At 34.3% G+C, this 20,883-nt stretch overlaps 1 protein-coding gene across 14 annotated transcripts in view; it reads left to right on the forward strand.

Moving 5' to 3' along the window:
• The window catches only part of LOC149541708 (Transcription initiation factor TFIIE, beta subunit), a 57,562-nt gene extending 39,893 nt beyond the window's left edge, over positions 1-17,669 (forward strand). For 11 of the 14 annotated variants that reach the window (XM_089796831.1, XM_089796834.1, XM_089796828.1 and 8 more), the window contains 3 exons: positions 16,591-16,722; positions 16,845-16,961; positions 17,092-17,669. In XM_089796831.1, coding sequence (XP_089652957.1) covers positions 16,591-16,722; positions 16,845-16,961; positions 17,092-17,415 — 573 coding nt within the window. In that variant the 3' untranslated portion in view covers positions 17,416-17,669. The remainder of the gene's footprint in view (positions 1-16,590; positions 16,723-16,844; positions 16,962-17,091) is intronic. The other 3 variants (XR_016355361.1, XR_016355362.1, XR_016355363.1) reach the window with 1 other exon arrangement.
• Positions 17,670-20,883: the final 3,214 nt, after the last annotated feature.

A 20,883-nucleotide genomic window follows, 5' to 3' on the forward strand; every position in this document is an offset into this window, starting at 1 on the left:
TCCAATCCAACTATTGAAACTGTATTTAGGATTGGTTTTTGTGTATTGGTTATTGTATTGCTGTTGTATAATACAATAACGTTTTAGGTGCTGGTTGTTATATTGGTGCTGTATAAGGCAATAGCATTGTTTAAGATATTATAAGAGTTTGCTAGTTTCGTAATATCAGTTTGTAATTCATGATTATATGTTCGACATCTTGAATGTTATTTTGGAAATAACAAATTGTTATCTTGTGGAGAATCATTGGTTTTATTGAATGTCTCGTATTACATTTGTTTATATTGGAGTCTGATATTGTATTCAAGTAGAGGCTGGAAAAGTGTCGATTGGCATTTCTACTGTTTACAAATGTGCTAGAAATTTATCTGCAAAGTTTATATTTGATTATATAGAAAAAAGGGAAATCAGTTAGTATCCGGTTCAGGATATTACACCCTTTCCCACTACCGTACAACCAGTCACAAAATTTAGAAAATATGGACTTGTTGCAACATTGAAGGAGAGCTTGTTAAAAAACCAAAAATCAGCACATTGAATGTCAAGTTGCTCATACACATCACAGTTCCATCCAGTACCCTCTGATGATGGTTGTGCTCCAGGCGTGTTTTTATGCACAAAATAACCATCAATATAAGAGTTTTGTGGTCTATTAGAACCAACAGATGTGGAAGTTGAGCCCAAGGACCTGCCATAGGTAGGTGTATTCTGTGCGCGGATCTGTGGGCCACGAAAAAGAGCCCACTATCCCCTCAAGTGCTTCTTCTTCTTCATCAAGGGTGATTGGGATACCTAGTCACATGACACAACCCACATCATTTCATTATGAATCATGATAATTGTTTTAGCACAATCATTAATCGTGATTAGAAAATAATAAATGATTCTTAAAGGAAACATACCTTACGATTTGTAAATGGCTGCCCTCATGGCCAATTTTTTCCTTTCCCTTTTCAACTTCTTCTCTTCTTGGGCACTAAGCAAAGCAGTCATCTCTCTTTTTATTTCCTTTGTAGTCGCATCCTAAACCCTTGTGTCACGCTTTTCTATACCAGCAAGGTGGTACTTCAAACAAGAGATGCCTCCACGGATTTGTTTTTCACATTTCATGCATATGACGTTATTATACTCTGTTCCTTCAAAGGCATATTTCCATGCAAAGTCTCTAGCCCCTTTAGGGCGCATGCCTATGAATCCAGATGCACATGCTACGGGACCATTGGGAGATGTTGCAGGTGACCCAGATGTAGAGGAAGCCATATTTGCTAGAAAATCAGAGAATAAAACAAAAAATGTATTAGCCTTTAGGTTTTGAAATTATTGAGAAAAACTTGATTGTTTTTGGAAAATTGCAAAAAGATGGTGTTAGGTCTTTGTTATTACACTCTAAAATGTATTAGAGAATATTACAAATGGTATTCCTAGTGTCTTAATTAAGTTAGATGCAAGATATGCAAATATGGGAAGACAAAAAGAAGTTTAGCTCAAAAGAACAAAAAATTGAGAAACTTACTTGTGGATCCAGATTTGCTTGGAAAGAGCTTCAAATCCGCTCCTAATCGACTGGAAATCGCTACAAATCAATGCCAAACACTTAGGTGCTGCTCCAAAACCCTTCTCCTCCACCCAAGATGCTGAACGCAGCGAACAAAACAATAAAATGACGTTTTTGTGCACAGGTATTTACTAGCATGCTGCCTGCGAGAAGACTACAAGTTATCGCGAGAAGTTGGCAATATATCGCCGAGTTATCACCAACTTCTCGCTGCGAGAAGTTTAAAATCTCGGCCTCTCAAACTAACAATAAAATCTCTACATTTCTCGCAGCCCGGAACTTCTCGAGAGAAGATTTATCGCCAATATATCTAGCGCTCATAAAGAATTTGTCATTTGCCAGAGAAATCTTAGAGCAAAATTATCAGGTGTCCTTTGATAATACCGAGTGCATAATAAGAGATAAATTAAATAGGAACGTAGTTATTGCGAGAGCAAATGACAAGTAATAGGATGTTTCCACTTCATTTCACTCATGGGAACCAAACACTAAGGTCTAGTGAAACAAAATATGCATATCAACCAAGCACTATTGGTTCTAGCACTCAAAACGAATTTGTCGTTTGTCAGAGAAATCTTATAGCAAAATTATCAGGTTTCTTTTGATAATAATGAGTGTATAATAAGAGATAAGTTAAGGAGGAATGTAGTTATTGCAAGAGCAAATGACAGGTAATAGGATGTTTCCACTTCATTTCACTTCATTTCCCCGGTAATAACGCCAAAAATGTAGAGAGCAATTACTATCCGAACTTACAGAATATCCTACAACTATTATTATCAAGTTCACCAATATACCATACCACAATGTTATTCCTATGGAGGCGAGGAACAGTTTTATTTTATTAATATTACCAAAACATGAATGTACAAAGTCCAAGTATCAATCTTCTTATAAAGGGGTCGGTTGGTTAGAAACCAACTGACACACTCCTCGCTTCCTAACTACGCATTAACACAAGTACAAAATACTTAAATTACCAAATGCCAACTACAAACTAATTGCCGGCTACACATGGGAACCAAACACTAAGGTCTAGTGAAATGAATGGAAGTAAAATTTGGCACAAAGATACAGTCACCTCAGTTTTATGGGCTGATTTTACTCAAAAGATTAAAAATTGTTGAATATCTACCATTAATTGAATACATTGAAGAGGTGTGTGAAAAGTTTATTGTTGGTAAACAACATAGGATAGAATTTCCCATTGGAAAATCCAGTAGAACTAAACAACATCTTGAGATAATCCATACAGATTTGTGTGGTCCTATGTAAACACCCTCTTTGAACAAATCCAAAAATTTTCTAACCTTCATCGGTGATTATTCAAGAAAACTTGGGTGTATTGTTTGTTTACAAAATCAGGAGTGCTTGAAAAATTTGCAGAGTTGAAGGGTTTGGTTGTAAAACATAGTAAGTATATCAAAGTGATAAGGTCAGAGTACATGTCAAATCAATTTATTGATTTTTGAAAAATCATAGAATCGAAAAAGAGTTCACCACTTCCTACACTTCACTGTAAAATGGAGTTTGCTAAAATGAAGAATAGGTCAATTGTTGAAATGACAAGAATTTGTTGAAAGAGAAAAAAATGGATAAACATTTTTGGGTAGAAGCAATATGCACAACAATTTATCTGCTGAACAAAAGTTCTACAAAAGTAGTTAAAGGAATGATTCTTGAACAAGTTTTGGCTAGGGTAAAGCCAAGTCTTGATCACTTCAGAGTATTTTTGTGTGTCTCTTATGCAGACATACCAAATGGAAAAAGGTCTAAGGTAGATGTTAAAGGCCTTAAATGCATTTTTATTAGTTATGTAAGTGAATATAAAGCATACAGGTTGTATCGTCCAGTTGGGAAAAAGCTTGTGATAAGAAGAGATATGGTATTCAATGAAGTAGCAAAATATATTAAAGAAAATGCAACAAAATGAAAAGAGATAGTAATTGATAAGATTAAAGAGGAGGAAGAAGAAGATGAACTTGAATCAAATAGTGTAGGAAAAGAAAATATAAAAACTATCAAAGGACTGAGAATAATCATTTAAACATCGACTCTTATGTTGGATTCCATTTTTGAAAAACTGATAAGGTCATAAGTAAAATTGAATTTTGCATTGATGACTCAAATCATAGAAAATAATGAGCCACAAACATTTGAACAAGCTAAAGAAAATGAAGAGTAGATTGAAGAAATGAATACTGAAATAGACACATATGAGATTTGGTTCAATTACCTCCTGGTAAGGAAATTAGTTGTAAGGCTAGATTGGTAGCCAAAGGGAACACTCAACAGGAAGGTATTAACTACTTGCACCTGTAGCACAAATGGATACTGTCAAATTGGTTTGACATTAGCAGCTTAGTGGAGTTGGATATTTTATCGAATGGATGTAAAATGTGCTTTCTTGAATGGATAGCTTGATGAAGAAGTGCACGTTTCACAAGCTAAATGTGTTGAAATCCTTATTAAAGAACATCATGTTTACAAATTAAAGAAGGCCTTGTATGGTTTCAGGCAGGCATTAAGAGCATGGTATTCAAAAATAGACTCATACCTACAGTAGAAACATTTTTTATGTAGTCAGTCAGATTCAAATCTCTATTTCAAAAGATCAACTAAAGATATTTTATCTTAGTTCTCTATGTTGATATTATTTAATATTTTCATATGGAATGACTCAACTTTGCTTGCAGAGTTTAGAATGTTAAGTTTTAGCCCAGAAATGAATAATGACTTCAGCAATAAGAAGAAACAAAAAAATTGAACCAATAAACACCAGAAATATCCTGGGAAAACCCTTCGAGAATGAAGGGAAAAACCTAGCCACACAACAGAAATATGTCTTTATTGATAATGAAATGTTCGAGTGTACAATATCCTTTGGTAGAGAGCGAATATATAACAATAGGAGAGACTCTTCACAGTATAACCGAAGGTCTCTTGAGATTCCCATAACTCCTATAATTAATTATGATTCTTCAAATATTCATGTCTCAATGCATGTGAATGACACTTGTCATTTACATTTAATATTACAAATTAACCTTAAGTGTCCTTTTCAGTTGAAGATGACAATAACGATAATAACGTCCAGATTTTGAGAGATAAAGATCTCTATCGCAGCTACAAAATTTAACACTCCCTCTTAGCAAGAGAGAGATCTTTAGCTGAATAGTCACACAAAACTGCAACCAGAAAATGTCAATGATAAATTCTGATCATACGAATTCAAAATATAATTCATGGAGTTACTCAACATGAAAATTTGTAATAATGAGTCATATTCATGGAATCATTCAACATGAAAACCTATAACAATTGCTCATATTCATGGAATCACTCAACATGAAATTACTCAACATGATAGATTTGTAAGACTCACAACTAAGTCTTTAATCATGGACTCTCTCAACATGAACTATCATGAAATCTCTCAACATGACATGTAACTCCCATCACGGAATCTCTCAACGTGATGGCATCATGGACTTTCCCAACATGATGTTCGCTATTGTATAGTGAAAGAGTTACTGTAGCTGATCTTACAATCTCATTTATTCAAATGAGAATAGAAATATACTTTATAAAAGAAAAACTTAGTTCCATTTAAGTCTCAAATTTACAAATACCACAAGTATCACAATCATATATGAGAATGAAGGGGATTCTATAAGCACTCACTCTTAATTATGGAGCCTCCCTCTGAAGCTAAAATCTCCTTCTGAATCTCAACATCTCTCTTTGGAGCTATAATCCTTATCTTGTTGCAGCCAGCTCAATGACCATCGAAGCATCAGATCGGCTCACTGCAAAATGAAAATCATTAATACTTTTCTTTGTGGTCTTATCTCAATAAATAAACATACACAAAGAGATTTAGAATAATGCCTCTATAACAAATGTAAATGTTATTTCATAATTATAAGAATATACTATAAACATCACAATAATACTTATCTTTGCAACCTGTACTAGACCAAAGTTTCATATCTGTGTTTCATATGATGCACAAGAATACTTGATCACATCTAATACAGATTTTTTTTTTTTACCTCAAACTTGTCTTTCAATGAATTGCATTTTCAAGTGTGAAATGGGTGTTCATATGGTTTTGACAGTTTTCCTTTAGATGCTCGACATGTTTCAAGGCAGCAGTTACGACAATCCAAAATAAAAATAAAAAATCATTTGCCAAGTCAGTACCTATAAATGGTGATCTCCTCTGCGCACATGACTCATCATAGAGATGAATCCACAAAAGGGATTCTACTACCAAGTGTTCATATGGTTTTGACAGTTTTCCTTTAGATGCTGGACATGTTTCAAAGCAACAGTTACGACAATCCAAAAAAAAAAAAAAAATCATTTGCCAAGTCGGTACCTATAAATGGTGATCTCCTCTACGCACATGATTCATCACAGAGATAATCCACAAAAAGAATTCTACTACCAAGAGTATTAGCAAGAATATTTTATCACAAAGAAAATAACCTTAGATATCATAGGCCTTGGCAAGCCTCGGGAGAAATCAAGCCATGAACGTTGGAGGCTGGGCTGCTCCGACTCCCTCTTTGAGCCAATATTTGACTTGGTAGACTTCCAAAAGAACTCTTAGAAATACGCTTCAGACTGCGCCTCGTCATAACCTTTTTTAGCCCTGCCATCAGTGCTATTTTGACAATTATGCCGAAAACAATCCCTGAAATCAGCCCCATTTTACACCCACTTCACTTCCCTCACCTCAACCTCTGCACTCGTTGTCGAACAAAGTTGGCACTGTTGAGCCTCCAAAAAGGGTAGTATGCAATCTGGATATATCTAGGGTTGAACCAAATAAAACAATGCCAAGTCACCCTATTCCGTATCCCTTCATTTGTCTCGACATAGCAGTAAAGAAGTTTCCCTGTATGATTTAGTCCGTCCACCTTTGCTATGATCAAAGGCCAGCTACTGTTTGCAGATACAAAGATTATTCAACTTTGACGCCTCTTTTTTTAATCATTGCTCACACTAATTCATCCATACATTGCAGTTAAGATTATTGGAACTACTCCAACTGGCAAATTTTTGAAGAATTGATAAAGGCAATGAAAAGAAAGAAATTGACACCAATGAGAAGATCAAATCGTAAATTTAGTTGGCAAAAGGAAACCGATGCCTAGACAGCGTCCACATAATGCAAGAAAAAAAAACATAAATCTTGCATAAAGAGAAATGATATGCATACCCCGAAGACGAGTGATACAAACGTCAAACTCATAAAATAATAAGTAACGCCTAAAGCCAAAACAGGAAACCAATAACGACATGGTAAATATATAGATTGACGTTAATAAATATGCCATGAAAGAAAACTGACATTCCTTTCCAGGCCGACTTGCCAACCTTATCAAAATCACTTAATCAAGAAACTCTACAATCATGATATCTTAATCAAGAAGTAAACTTTCGATAAGGACTATTTATGTGCAGTGATTTTTAAAATTGAAGATTCTGCGCCTAAGTAGATAATAATTTCAAATTTAACAAACCTTTTGATGCCCCTAACATACAGGTGCAAGCGATCAAAGGAGCTCCACAGACAATGCTCAAATAAAGAATTATAATTTAACTCAGACATGAAGGCTAATAGCAGAAAATGGTGAAACAATGTCGAGTACATGGAAGCATCAAATTATCTCATAAATGATAACTTTCAATCACTTGGTGAGAGAGCCAATGTCGGTGAGAGATCACTACCACAACTGAAAACACCAAACAAAAGTAACAGACAAATGCTCATGTAGAGATCATGCAAAATAGAACTGAGACATTCTAGAGGGAAATTATAGCAAACAGAAAACTTTACACATAACAAATACCCATAAAATAAGACTCAAAATAGGTATGATCATAACCATAGCTCGAAGGACTATCATTAGAGGAAGACTCCCTCATGCTGATGTCAAACCTCGCTCTGATACCATGTTAAGTTTTAGCCCAGAAATGAATAATGACTTCAGCAATAAGAAGAAACAAAAAAATTGAACCAATAAACACCAAAAATATCTTGGGAAAACCCTTCGAGAATGAAGGGAAAAACCTAGCCACGCAACAGAAAAATGTCTTTATTGATAATGAAATGTTCGAGTGTACAATATCCTTTGGTAGAGAGCGAATATATAACAATAGGAGAGACTCTTCACAGTATAACCAAAGGTCTCTTGAGATTCCCATAACTCCTATAATTAATTATGATTCTTCAAATATTCATGTCTCAATGCATGTGAATGACACTTGTCATTTACATTTAATATTACAAATTAACCTTAAGTGTCCTTTTCAGTTGAAGATGACAATAACGATAATAACTTCTAGATTTTGAGAGATAAAGATCTCTATCGCAGCTACAAAATTTAACATAGAACAGAAATGATTATTGAGTTCGAAATGAGAGTTATGTGACAAATATGTTAATTTCTTGGTAGAAGTATGGCAAAACAAAGATGAAACATTTATGCCTAAAAAAGTTCTTCTGATATCTTACAAAATTTTTAGTGGCAACACCCATTGAAGTTGGACTTAAATTGTCTACTTTAGATGTGTCAGATCTAATGAACCCCACTCTATATAGACAACTGATTGGAATTTTGTCTAGATATCACATATGGAGTTTAGTCTATAGGTTCATGTCAGAACCCAAGGAAAAACACATTGGAATGTACCTAAATGAATTCTCATGATGTCAAAGGGATATTATGGTCTCAAATTTCAGTATTCAGAGGATTGTAGATTGGTTGACTATGCAAATTCGAATTGGGATAGCTTCTGTAGATGAGAGGAAGTCTACCATTGGTTACATTTTTAGCCTTGGTTCTGCAGTATTCTCTTGGAAGTCCTAGAAACAACCAATAATATCACTTTCTACAGCGGAGGCAAAATACAAAGCTGCAACAACAGCAACCTGTCAAACTGTATGGTTGTGAAGACTACCACAAGAATTACACCAAATCAGAATGAACCTACCTTGTTGTATTGTGACAAAAAGAGTGCTATTATAAATGACAAAGAATCCTGTATCTCGTAAATTCATACTAGAACCAAACATGTTGAGATACACCATCATTATATCAAGGAATTGGTTCAACAAGGTTGATTGAAATTGTGTACTGCAATACAAGAGATCAGATTGCTGATATCTTCACAAAGGCTCTAGCTCATGAAAGGTTCTAGAAGCTTAGAAATTTACTTCATGTTCTTTCCAATGGCCATTATGGAGGAATGCCAGCAGTAATGCCCATTGGGGCTGTCTTTTTTGACTTTGGCGCAGCCTTTCTTGACTTTGCTATACCATATTAAATTAATGGTTGTATGTGTTTACTTTAATAATTGATAGTTGCATCCATTGAATTTTGTAGTTGTAATATTGGTGAATATGGTTGAACTCCATAATGTCACCACTGTTTTAGTTTTCTATATAATGGATGCCCTGTCTCCCATTCTTCAAGGCAATTTGGGGCTTTTCCATATTTGTTTGTTTTGAAGTTTGTGATCTACAGACTAGTAATCGTTGGTTCATCTGCCTTCAAGAAATTAAATTTCCCTTAAATTACCATTATACAGATGCTCGTGCAACATTTGGCATGTGAATGGTCAGTTAAAGAGGCATTTATGGTTGAATTCAATGAAATGAAATTGTACTCTTTTAATCTCTCAAGCGATTGGAATGGGTCACTTGAAGTAGAAAGGAAGAAAAGAATGAGAAAATTTAAATTAAATGTGTATGGAAGAAGTGCAAATTTGACATCTTTAAGATACTAACAACTACTTCCAATAGGTGAAACTTAGTTGCTAAAGTTATTAGATGGACGGGCCTGACAGAAGTTGATCAATCCTTAGATGTGTTCTCTCCTTCATCATTCTAATGTGTATGTGTGTGTCTATATATATATATATATATTCATGGTTCAAGATCTGAAAGATTTTGAAAATTGGCTATTAGTTCTGTGTTGTCTGTGATGTTTAAGAGTATGTGGGTTTCTCCATAAAGTGTGTTATGTGCGCAACCTGACACGTTTTACGCTTCCAGTGCTGATATCGGTGAAGCTGAAGGACATGCATCACACCCTCTAGCTGTGGTAGGGGGAACAATGAAAATAAACATTCTAGTAGGTGTAGGAAACTGCTGCCTGATGCTTACAGTTTTTGGGAGGTACAGGGTCAAGCATCTCAATGGATAGAGGCATAATTTCTGCATGGAATGCTGGAAGCTAGAAGAATGATTAGTTAAGGTTTATTGAAGATTCAAAACAATTGTTTGACTTTAAACCACATGAGTGATGGAAATATTAAAACACTCAAGTTTTATTGATGAGTGGATTTCTCTGTCCATATTTGTCAGGGATTTCTTCTCCACCAATCCAATTCTATGTGTTAAAGTTGTAGCTTCAGTCGGATAAATTCGATCTGAGATACATTGTTATTATTGGTAACTCATCATTTTCTATATATATGCATAATCAAGTAATAATAATATATAGTACATTATATGTGTGTGTGTGTACATATATATATTTTACTAATTATTATTTTGAAATATATGTATTAATTAAATGATTATGTAACCTTGGAGACATGTTTCTTCCTCTCATATTTATATGAGATCCAAATCTGCATTTGGAACATATCTATTACAATGGTCATATTATTACATTTGCAGAAAAGATCCATGTTACTCAACATTTTATCAGAGCCTAGCTGCAGATGTAAGAAAATAAGAGATAAAATTCTAACTGCACACAGTTTGAAATCACTGAACCAGCAATGGACAACTCCAAGGCACCATATGCAATAGTGCACACATCTATTTTAAGATGATCGTCGACATCCAATGTCATATGATAGTTCAACATGGTTGTTTCTCTGTAACTCTGTCAGAGAGTGAAGAATGGTATATAGAGTTTTCAAATGGAGATGTAAATAAATTTGATTCTAGATTATTCACTACAAAGAGGTATGAGGAAGATGAGTTTCGGTGGCAACCTACCACCATAGGAAAATTGATATGTATTATTATCGTAGAGTTGTTATATATAATCAGCACTATGAAAGACTAGAAGGAGAAACCACAGACATCTATTAAAGAAAATATGAAAATGAGTCTGGACGACAAAGTTAGAGAGAACGAATTTTTCATAACCAATGTAGAGGATAAGAAAAAAAAAAATGACTACTTCATTTATAAGCAAGGGATATTAAAATTGAAAACTATTTACGGCACTCTTGATCACCCCATCGCTTTGTGATCACAGCTTCAAGCAAGGCGTCTCACTTCCATCCCCCACATTGAAGAAGATGTCCAGTGTATCCCTCATCAACAAAAATCATTAGATGTTATAATGCACAATGGAGAGAAGATAACTCAATCTATGAGTTGGGAACAATAGTTACATCATCAGAAATAAGATATACATACCCATTACAAAACAACAAATGACTAACAAGGAAGATCAAATGGCAAGGATGTATCTTTAAGGAAGAAGAAGAGTATAAGAGTGGATCGAGTTCAGAGATAAGAAAAGTCTAGGGCCATGTATTATTTGGGTGTTACCAATGGATGAAACTTCGACTATGGACTCTGTGACCAGCTATGATTTTTTGTGGTACAGAATGAATGGTGTATGTCGAGTCTCCGTGTGGATATGAGAATAAATTTCATAGATGGTTCTGCCACTTTCAACTCTACCAGTGTCGAATGGAGAATGGAGCATAGTTGACATCAAGCTAGAGTATCCGAACTTATGCATAGTTAATACTTGTTAGGGATTTGAAGAAACAAATCACAAATGGTGGAAGTGTGACCCACATAGTACCTGTGGGTTAATATCATTAGAAGACATAACAGGGTTTGAGTTGGCTAAGTTTGGGGCAACGCTTGTACCGAAGACCATTTTAGATCATTTCCAAGGACCTTCAAATCTATTGCTTTTTCACCTCGTAGATGTGCGAAATGTGAAAGAGCTTGAATAAGGGAAATCTAAGATATATCACATTAGGCAAATGCAAAGACCTCGAATCATTTGAAAAAATATACAAAACATCCAATAGATAGCATAGCTTTAGATAAGTGAGTAAGCTAGGTGGTGAATCAGCTAGAGTATCTTGTCAGTTGTGTCTCTTGTAGAGAGATTAAGAATGCGCAGAGCTTTGAGTAGTGTTCTTGACAAGTTGCTGCTAGATGGTCAACGTGTCTCTCCTTGCTGGATAAGTTGCCTCAGTGCCCAAAAGATTACACTCATTTGACGGACTGAAAAATCTTTGGCTATGGAATATGCACTGTCAGAAGCAGCTTCTAAGTTTCACATGTGATCAAATCTGACTGTGCTTAGACTTGGAGAATGTGGTATAAGGGACCCATCGAATATCACATTATGGGTTGTTGGAGGAAGTTAATTTTTCTTTTCTTTTTCAACTACTATCTTTCGAAAGGTTTCCCAACTTTGAGGAAGTTAAAGGAAAGAAAACTGAGTTAGCATTTCAACTAATTTTATGATTGTGAGGAAAGTATGCCCTATGACCATGGATTGAAGACCTTCATTTCTTTCACAGCTCACTACGAGTCATACAAGTGAAACTAATTCTAACAAAATTTATGCTAAAATCAAAAGATCAAAGAATATTGAGACCATAAACATTGGGCCTATTAATAAGAACAACTCTTTGTTATGATGACATTAGTTCCTTTATAGTTATCGAGTTATGTCCTCATTGATGAAGAAATATCAGTGAAGTGCAAATATGAAAGAAAATTCCTTAAGGATTGTTGAAATTAGACAATGCTTCTACCACTATACTTGTACTTTAATAACCAACAATCATGTCCATGCAAATATACAATCAAATTACATGTGCACACTTAAAGAAAATTGGAAGAAATGTTCTGACTCTATAAGATCGAAGATTGAGAATTTTATATTGTGGGAGGGAATAATAACAAATGTTCCATTCCCACTCGAACCATCTTAGAAGGGAGATGTAAGAGAAGGGACATCATTAGAGTTTCAATCTAAATCATCTCTTGAGCAACTTGTATTAATGATGGTGATGTATAGATGCATATTTATTATTCTTAATTATCTCTATCATTTGTAGTTTTATATGTACTATATGAGTTAGTTTTTTTCCTTTTTTTTTGTCCTTTGTATCTGAAGTTGATATACAAGAAAATAAGAATGACACATTAGGCAGCTTATGATAGTAGCTTCAAAGAAGTTGTGATCAGGCTGGATAAAGTGAGGCTCTTGAAGCAAAGACCCTGATGATCGAGATTATGAGATTCTTCTGCATTAAGAGGGAGTATGACACTTCTAAAGAAATGAAGGAGCTTAGAAGATTGATACTCAGAAGGAGTCTAAAAATACACGTATGTGATTGCATGATTTTGATGGGCCTACCCCTATATACATCATGAGGAAATAACTACTTATTACTGAAGGTTGAAAGATTACTATTTGATTCAGAGAGAGTCCGAGAGGCATCCTTGGGTGAAGAGAGTCTCAAAGGGAATAACTACAAGACTTGACTTCCCAAGATCATTGTTCAGAGGGAGAAATTTTGAGATGCAATCCTTTGTGGATGATATCTTCTCTAGGAAGAGAAGTTCTAAGCGAAATTCTTTGTAATGTGCTCTCCTCTATGAGAGAGAAGTTTGAGGTGAAAACCCTTGTTCCACCCTCTAGTAGCAGCTATGGTGGGTCCAACCTCTGACTTGGTTCATGGTGATATCATGTGAGTTACTACATGATGCTGTTTTGATTATCTCATGAAAGGTGACGATCTTTCATTGATGTATATATTTAGAGGGAAGCTATTGAAATGTGACAATCTTATCAATAGTTGGACATGTTATCATAACAGACTAAATTAAGTTGTTGTCCTGGAGTGCCGGAAGTTATGATAACGAATAGAAGGTAACTATTGTAAGGTGACGATCTTATCAATAGTTGACCTATCTCCTAACACCAAAATGTGTTGGAGCAAGTGTTATCTTGGTTCTTTGGGCTGGATTTTGCCAGACACCATGAAAATCAATTTGTTATAGTTCTTCGGGCTGGATCTTGCCGAACACCATAACTTAAATCTATCGTGAACCACACTGAAGGTGCTATTCAAATCTTGTATTATAACTGCTGAAATTCTCTCCTTGCTAAAGAGGGAGTGTTGAGAAATTTAGCCTCAGTGAATTGAAGCAAATTCCATAGGTAATATATGTTAATATATATCTTTGTGTTGATGTATTTATGTTGATATCCTTATATGTGTCATTCCAGGAATATCATACTGAGTCAGTATCTCTTCATATACTTGAGAGCACAAGGTGATCAACAAATCCTCCCTAGCTAAGAGGGAGTGTTAAAGTTGTAGCTTCAGTCGGATAAATTCGATCTGAGATACATTGTTATTATTGTAAATCATCATTTTCTATATATATATATGTGTGTGTGTGTGTATTCAAGTAATAATAATAAATATTATTATAAAAGTATAAAATATACATATTATATATATATATATATTATGTAATACATATATATCTATATATATCTATATATATATGTGATATATATACATATATATATTATACTAATTATTATTTTGAAATACATGTATTAATTAAATGATGATTAAACCTTGGAGACATGTCTTCTCTCATATTTATATGAGATCCAAATCTGCATTTGGAACATATCTATTACAATGGTTATATTATTAAAATTGCAGAAAAGATCCATGTTATTCAACACTATGGCACAATCATATGGCAATAATTTTTTCTTTTTGCCCTGATAGGAAGTCTATGAGCACTGATATCTTGACTTAAAACATTTAAACTTTTTAAGTTGATATCCTTCTTATAGTGCCATTGCAATTGAAGCTTTTAAAAAAGGTTTTGAATTGCAAATTACATTTGAGAACCACAATAACAAGAGATTCCGGTATAATCACTCTTTAATAACTGTTTTTCTTGTGTATTCTATGTTGCTGAATTGTGGGACTTCCAAGCGATTCCAGATACAAAGCCTACTGGAATCGGATTCTGAAACAAATCTCCTGCGGGTTCACATCTGGGATTTTTTGTTTTTAAATGCCGAAATGCTTTGTGATTCTAGTTTGATCTTTTAGATATTTGTAAGACCTAGACTGCTGGTTAGCGAACTCTGAACTTATTTATCACGAGACTCCAGCTTGATCTTTTTGATACAGAAACCTGAATATAAATTAGAATGGTACGTTCAAAATTTGAAATGTCTAATGGTTTTGTTTAGCATGTGTATTGGTTTATGACCTTTCAAACTTATTCTATACATACCCACACACATATACATATAACAGTATATGTATGTATATATATTTGTATGGATGTGCCAATAACATAACCAACCACTCAAAAAAATTGCTGCCGTACTAGTGTTTTGTACCCACATACCTGTTCCCATTCCCAATTGGGCAACTTAATCTGTATATATTGCATCACTTCATGGACAACCAATTAGTTTTACAATTAAATTTTCTTTGAAACTTGCTTGAACTGATTTTTCTGAAGGCTTCTGTGAAATTATCCGAATAGATTGTCTCTCATGTTGGCTTAACCCAAGCTGTGTGAATTCAGTGGCAATTCTGTGATCAACACAAAACAAGAGGTGGAAAATGCTCCCTGAATTACTGGGTCGGAGATGCCCTATTCCAAATCTCATGCAAATTAGCAAATTCTAAAAGAACAGCCACAAAAGTAATGATTCAATGACAAAATTCCCATAAGTGGGAAAAATAAGACAGATAAAAATTGAATGCAGAACCTCAAAATTTTGTTGTTGGCTGGCAGCATTATCTGAAAGGAGCTTCCACATTACAAATGGACTTTAAAAATTAACGCTGTTGCCAATTCCTTGGATATCATTGATTTTATAATATCGCCATGCTAAACCATTATTGGTCTTATCATTATGCTTTACCTTTATGCTTCAGAACTTCTTGTGTATGACTGGATGTATCCATTTTGTTTGCAGTTTTGTGATTTTATTTATTCGTACCAGATCGAAGGATGTTAATACTTTGGGTGTCAAGTACTAGGGATTTACATTTTCAATATTTGTTAAGTGCTCGAGTCTTTAATTGTTTTCACATGTGGCCTTGTTATAACAAGCTTGGTTTTCTTTTTGCTTATTATGACACACTATTGCATCTCTTAAAGAGAACCCTACTTGAAATTTAAGACCACATTTACATCCCCCAACAACTAAAGCATTTTGGTTAGTTCTTATTGGATTCATAATTGCACGCGTCACATTTTTTTTACTTATGGGAACTAGAGACGACTTTGTTTTTTTTCTTGGTTGATTAGGCATTTGAAATTTAGTGGTGTCATCAACATTGGGTCTAATTATGATTGTTTTGTCATGATTCCATTTCATGAGATACTAATTGTTAAGGTAGGATAGTTTTATATATTAGGATGAATATAATTCTGCAAATATGATCATCTTCAGACTGTAGGAAGTTATTTGAATATATATCAATTACAATGTCTATACTCCTTTGTTAGATGGCATATATATATATTGAGAACCAATTCCAATCGGTCATGACCATTCATTACAAAGAGTTGCGATTACTTAGGGTTGGTTAGTATTTACTAACTAATCAAAGTATTATTAGCAAAAGTTGCAACTCAACCATTGATCGATTTATATCTTAATCAAAATAGGGTCCAATAATCTGACCATAGCTACCATATCTTCAACACTATGCTTAAAGGACACCAATGTATCTGAAATTGAATTCCACTGTTACTTCCTTCCCAAGCACACCTATGTATTTGAAATCTAATTTTACTGTTATCTCCACAAAATGTGAAGAAGTATAGAAATGGGAGTGTGATTATGGTGTTTCTTTCACTTTCATTTATACAGTTTACCTGAGTGTACATCTGGACATGAACCATTATCAAACTTTTTAACGAGTTTATTTTCTTGTAACTTTGTCTTTGTACACAGACTAGGCGGGCTCTGACAGCAGAGGAGATAAATGAGGCATGTTATGTGGATATTAATAACAATAAGGGCGTTTTTGAGAGTTTGAAGAAAAATGTGAAAGTCACTTATGATGGTCGTCGGTTCTCTTACAGGGTACTCCTCTGTGCATCTGGCATAGATTGGCTGTAGGCTCTTAAAATTTTCAGGTAGTGTGCACACACACACGTGTGAATTGTATTTTGGTATTGAAATGAACTATTTCAACTTCTCTGCAGTCCAAGCATGACCTAAAGGACAAAAGTGAGCTCCTGGTGCTGATCCGTAAATGTCCAGAAGGTGTAGCGGTTGTTGACCTGAAGGATGCCTACCCATCTGTTGTGAATGATTTGCAGGTTAGGTTGAATCATTGTCTCCTCAACTTTCAGACACTCTAGTTGCTGGTTGTTCATAGTGAGGTTAAAATGCCAGTGATTCATTTTTGGTTAGCTGTTTTAGGATTATAATGTTCCATTTGTTGTGCAGGAACTCAAGGCAAATGGTGATATTTGGCTGTTATCAAATTATGACTCCCAGGAAGATATAGTTTATCCAAATGACCCAAAGATGAAGATCAAGGTTGATGATGATGTGAAGCAATTGTATCGAGAAATTGAGTTGCCGAAAGACATGGTTGATCTTGAAAGAGAATTATTTAAAAGTGGAATGAAACCTGCAACCAACACTGCCAATAGGAAGCTGGCAATGCAAGTTCAGGGAGCCCAGCAGAAACCAAAACAAAAGAAGAAGCATAGTTTTTCCAAGAGAACAAAATTAACCAATGTTCACATGCCGGAGCTTTTTAAATGAAAAAATTGTGATAACAGATTTTTTATTAATATATCTAATTCCAACCTTCATTCATCCAATTATGCTGCAAACCAGTTAAGCAGTGAGTCTAAATGTGATGGTTCAGTTGGAAGTAATTTTTCAGTTTGATTTTGAGATTGTAATTGATTTCTAACACTGATTATAAATTACAACTGTCTGTCTACATTAGGATTGACTGGCTTCTGTACCATTTGTTCAGAACTATAGCATTTCAGATAACTGAAGTTTGTTAATCTGCTGTCAAAATTATTCGTGCTCTAGATATTGCTGAAGTGGGTATCATTCACTAACCAACCAACCAACCAGACATCATTGGAGACTATTGACCAAAGAGGTATGTGGAAACTGCATATTGTAGGTTGTGATTTCATCGTGGCAATTCTCCTTGGAAGTCTTTATGCTATAGTATTTATTTCATAATTTTTTGTTAATTGGGGACTAAGGCTCAAATTTAGCATTAGAAGGCTTTGCAGAACGTATTTGGTAAAAAATGACCAACATTTGAAATGCTACAATCTAGATAATGCTTGATTGCATAATGCATTGCTGTATTATGCTCTTCTGATCAAGTGATTTAAATGGAAGGGAAGTTTATCTGATTCTGATTTACAGAGGATATAAATTGTTGTGCTCATTGAATCTTTGATTGTCAACGTTGTTTATAATTAATTTGATTGTAAAGTAAACTGTAAGCATGCAGTTATTTGTCCTTGCAACATTTATTTTTTCACACTTGCGAAGATAAATATTTCAAGGGTCTAGTCTTCAATGCTTGTGTGATTTTTGATATTTGGTAGTATATCAGCCTTGTGAAAGAAAATAAAGTTTCCTTAGGGTAACCTAGGTAGATTTAATTAAATACAATTCAAGTATAATTACTTGTCTCATTTATTATGGTTGGGAAATTGTATAGTTGATAATGGTGCAAGTTATTACAGGAAATGGAATTGCAATAGTTAAGGTACTTAGTTTTATGAGCAAAGAATGGGTAGTCTGTTGAATATTTTAGGCTTTATTGGACATTTCTTTTGGTAGTAGTGTCTTTCAGCGAGTGAAATGCCTTTATGATCTTAGTTTTATGATCAAAGAATGGGTAGTCTGTTGAATATTTTAGGCTTTATTGGACATTTCTTTTGGTAGTAGTGTCTTTCAGCGAGTGAAATGCCTTTATGATCTTAGTTTTATGATCAAAGAATGGGTAGTCTGTTGAATATTTTAGGCTTTATTGGACATTTCTTTTGGTAGTAGTGTCTTTCAGCGAGTGAAATGCCTTTATGCTAGATCCATGCTTTGTCATAGGCGAGTTTGCAGATTTGGGATAAAGTTGTGGTTGTGGATTTGTACTCAAGGTTTGGGCTCGTCTTTGTACATGGTAATGCTATACCTTATCACTCAGTTGATCAATGAGTGTCTATTATGCACTTCTAAAAGATTTAGGGATTTGGTGGTATCTAGAAATAATTTAAGGGCTGTCAATTCATTGCTAGGAGTCATTTCTCCTAAATGAACTACCAAAAGCGAACATGGGTCAAAAGCAACATGCAGTTGCTTTAAAAAATGCAGATTTATTACTTCTAGTGAACCAAGAGCAACATTCAATTGCTAAGAAGTATAGATTTATTACTCTTAGTGAACCAAATTGAAATGCCACTATTAATGGGGACTTGTTAATGCTCTAGAATGATTTATTTCTCGATCCTTTCAGTTGTATATGGAATCCTAATGATTTTTAATTGGTAAAGAGTGGAAGACCAAAGTGACAATTACATCTAGTTCCTCCCTTCACTAGGAAATATTAATGTGTTTAAATATTACATAGGTTCTTTAGTGGAGATGCTAGAGTATCATGTGGATCCCCTAATTTTTAAATTGAATCCTTAAAATTATTAAGGCTTGGTCATTAATACAATACCTTAGATACAATTACTACCACTTAGTCATTAATACAATATCTTAAATAAAGCATAGCAACAACCCATAGAGAGTTACTTATCACAATTGTTTTAAATTGAATCCTTCTTAGCACAACACCTCATAGGAAACATAGCAATCCATTTGGAATTATGTATTAGAATTGTTGTGTTGTGAACACACCCTATTACAAATGAGGCTTGTCCTTTTTTTTTTTGGCTCAATACCTCAACCTTTTTGGGTTTCTTAGTCCGAGTTCTTAAGGAAGGGGTGAGTTGATATGGGTATTGCTAAGTCAAAATCTTTATTTCCAAATGATTGAATCTCAATGTTAAAATCTAAGTTCGAGGAGGGATTTCCTTGAGCAAATTTGTCCGTAGGTCCAATTTCCCATTCATTTCTTGTGTAAGTTGAGATAATAATATTAGAAAAACCCATGTTTGGATTGTCAAATTATAATGAGGGAAAAATGAAAACTCAATATCTAAATAAAATGCTAAGTATAAAAGTTGTCAAATCGAAGGGAAATGCCCTAAAAGTGGCAAATAGATGGTGAATGTGGAATTCATAAAATGCTAAATGAAAGAATGTTAAAGTAGAAGAGCTAAGTGGAAATGAAAAATTCAAGTTTTCCCATAAGAATTCCATGTGCAAAATGTAATGACCAATTTTTTTGGGTGGGTTATAATTTTTGTATGAATCACTAATGTTGGTTTTACTTTTTCTTGGAGCATGATTGTTAAGTTGAATTAAGGACACAAGATTTCGAGCTCTAATGTTTTCTTGTAAACATCTTGTATTTTAAGAGTTTTGAAGCTAACAAAGGGTTTTCACTTACAATTGTAATCCACAATGTTTTGCCTCTCTTATTAAGAATGTTGACACAAAGGTTTGCACCTTTGCTTGAGGTATGATCCTAAAGCGACTTCGTGTAACACGAAAATAACCTCAAGTGTGGGACTTGCACTTTGAGGTTGAATCTTCGGAGAAGCCTGACTTCTTTACAACTAGGATGCATTTAAACTAAAATTTTTGAGAGAAAGGGAGAGAGAATGCATACAATTAAAATGTTGGAAGGGAAAGGGGGTGATGCACTAGATTGAAACTTGGTTACTACCTTTGTTGATGAATGCACTAAACATCAACAAAATACCCAAATACACAAATCCCAACTCTATTCTACGTTCCAAGAACTTGTATGTAGGTTAGAACTAATCAAATGCTAGAAGGAAATGGGATTTCACTATGCAACAACTACCAACAAATTTAACACAACACACAAACTAAAAAAATAGAAAAGAAAACAATCCATACACGACAAGAATTGCACAATATATCAAATTGGAAAGTAGAGGTAAAACTGAGAATTTCATTGATGGTAGGCAAGGAATGCATTTATAGAGCATATTGTTGTTGAAAAAATGCAAACATAGAAGAACCTCAAAAAGAGTATTTACAACTTGCCTTTATAGACCAGGCATAACTCAATTGAAGCATTGAAGTTCAAGCCCCAACCATTGGAGTTGAGTTGTAGAG

The sequence above is a fragment of the Cupressus sempervirens genome, chromosome 8, assembly GCF_028749045.1.
Source record: "Cupressus sempervirens isolate cs-2001-9-10 chromosome 8, ASM2874904v1, whole genome shotgun sequence".
Taxonomy (NCBI): Eukaryota; Viridiplantae; Streptophyta; class Pinopsida; order Cupressales; family Cupressaceae; genus Cupressus; species Cupressus sempervirens.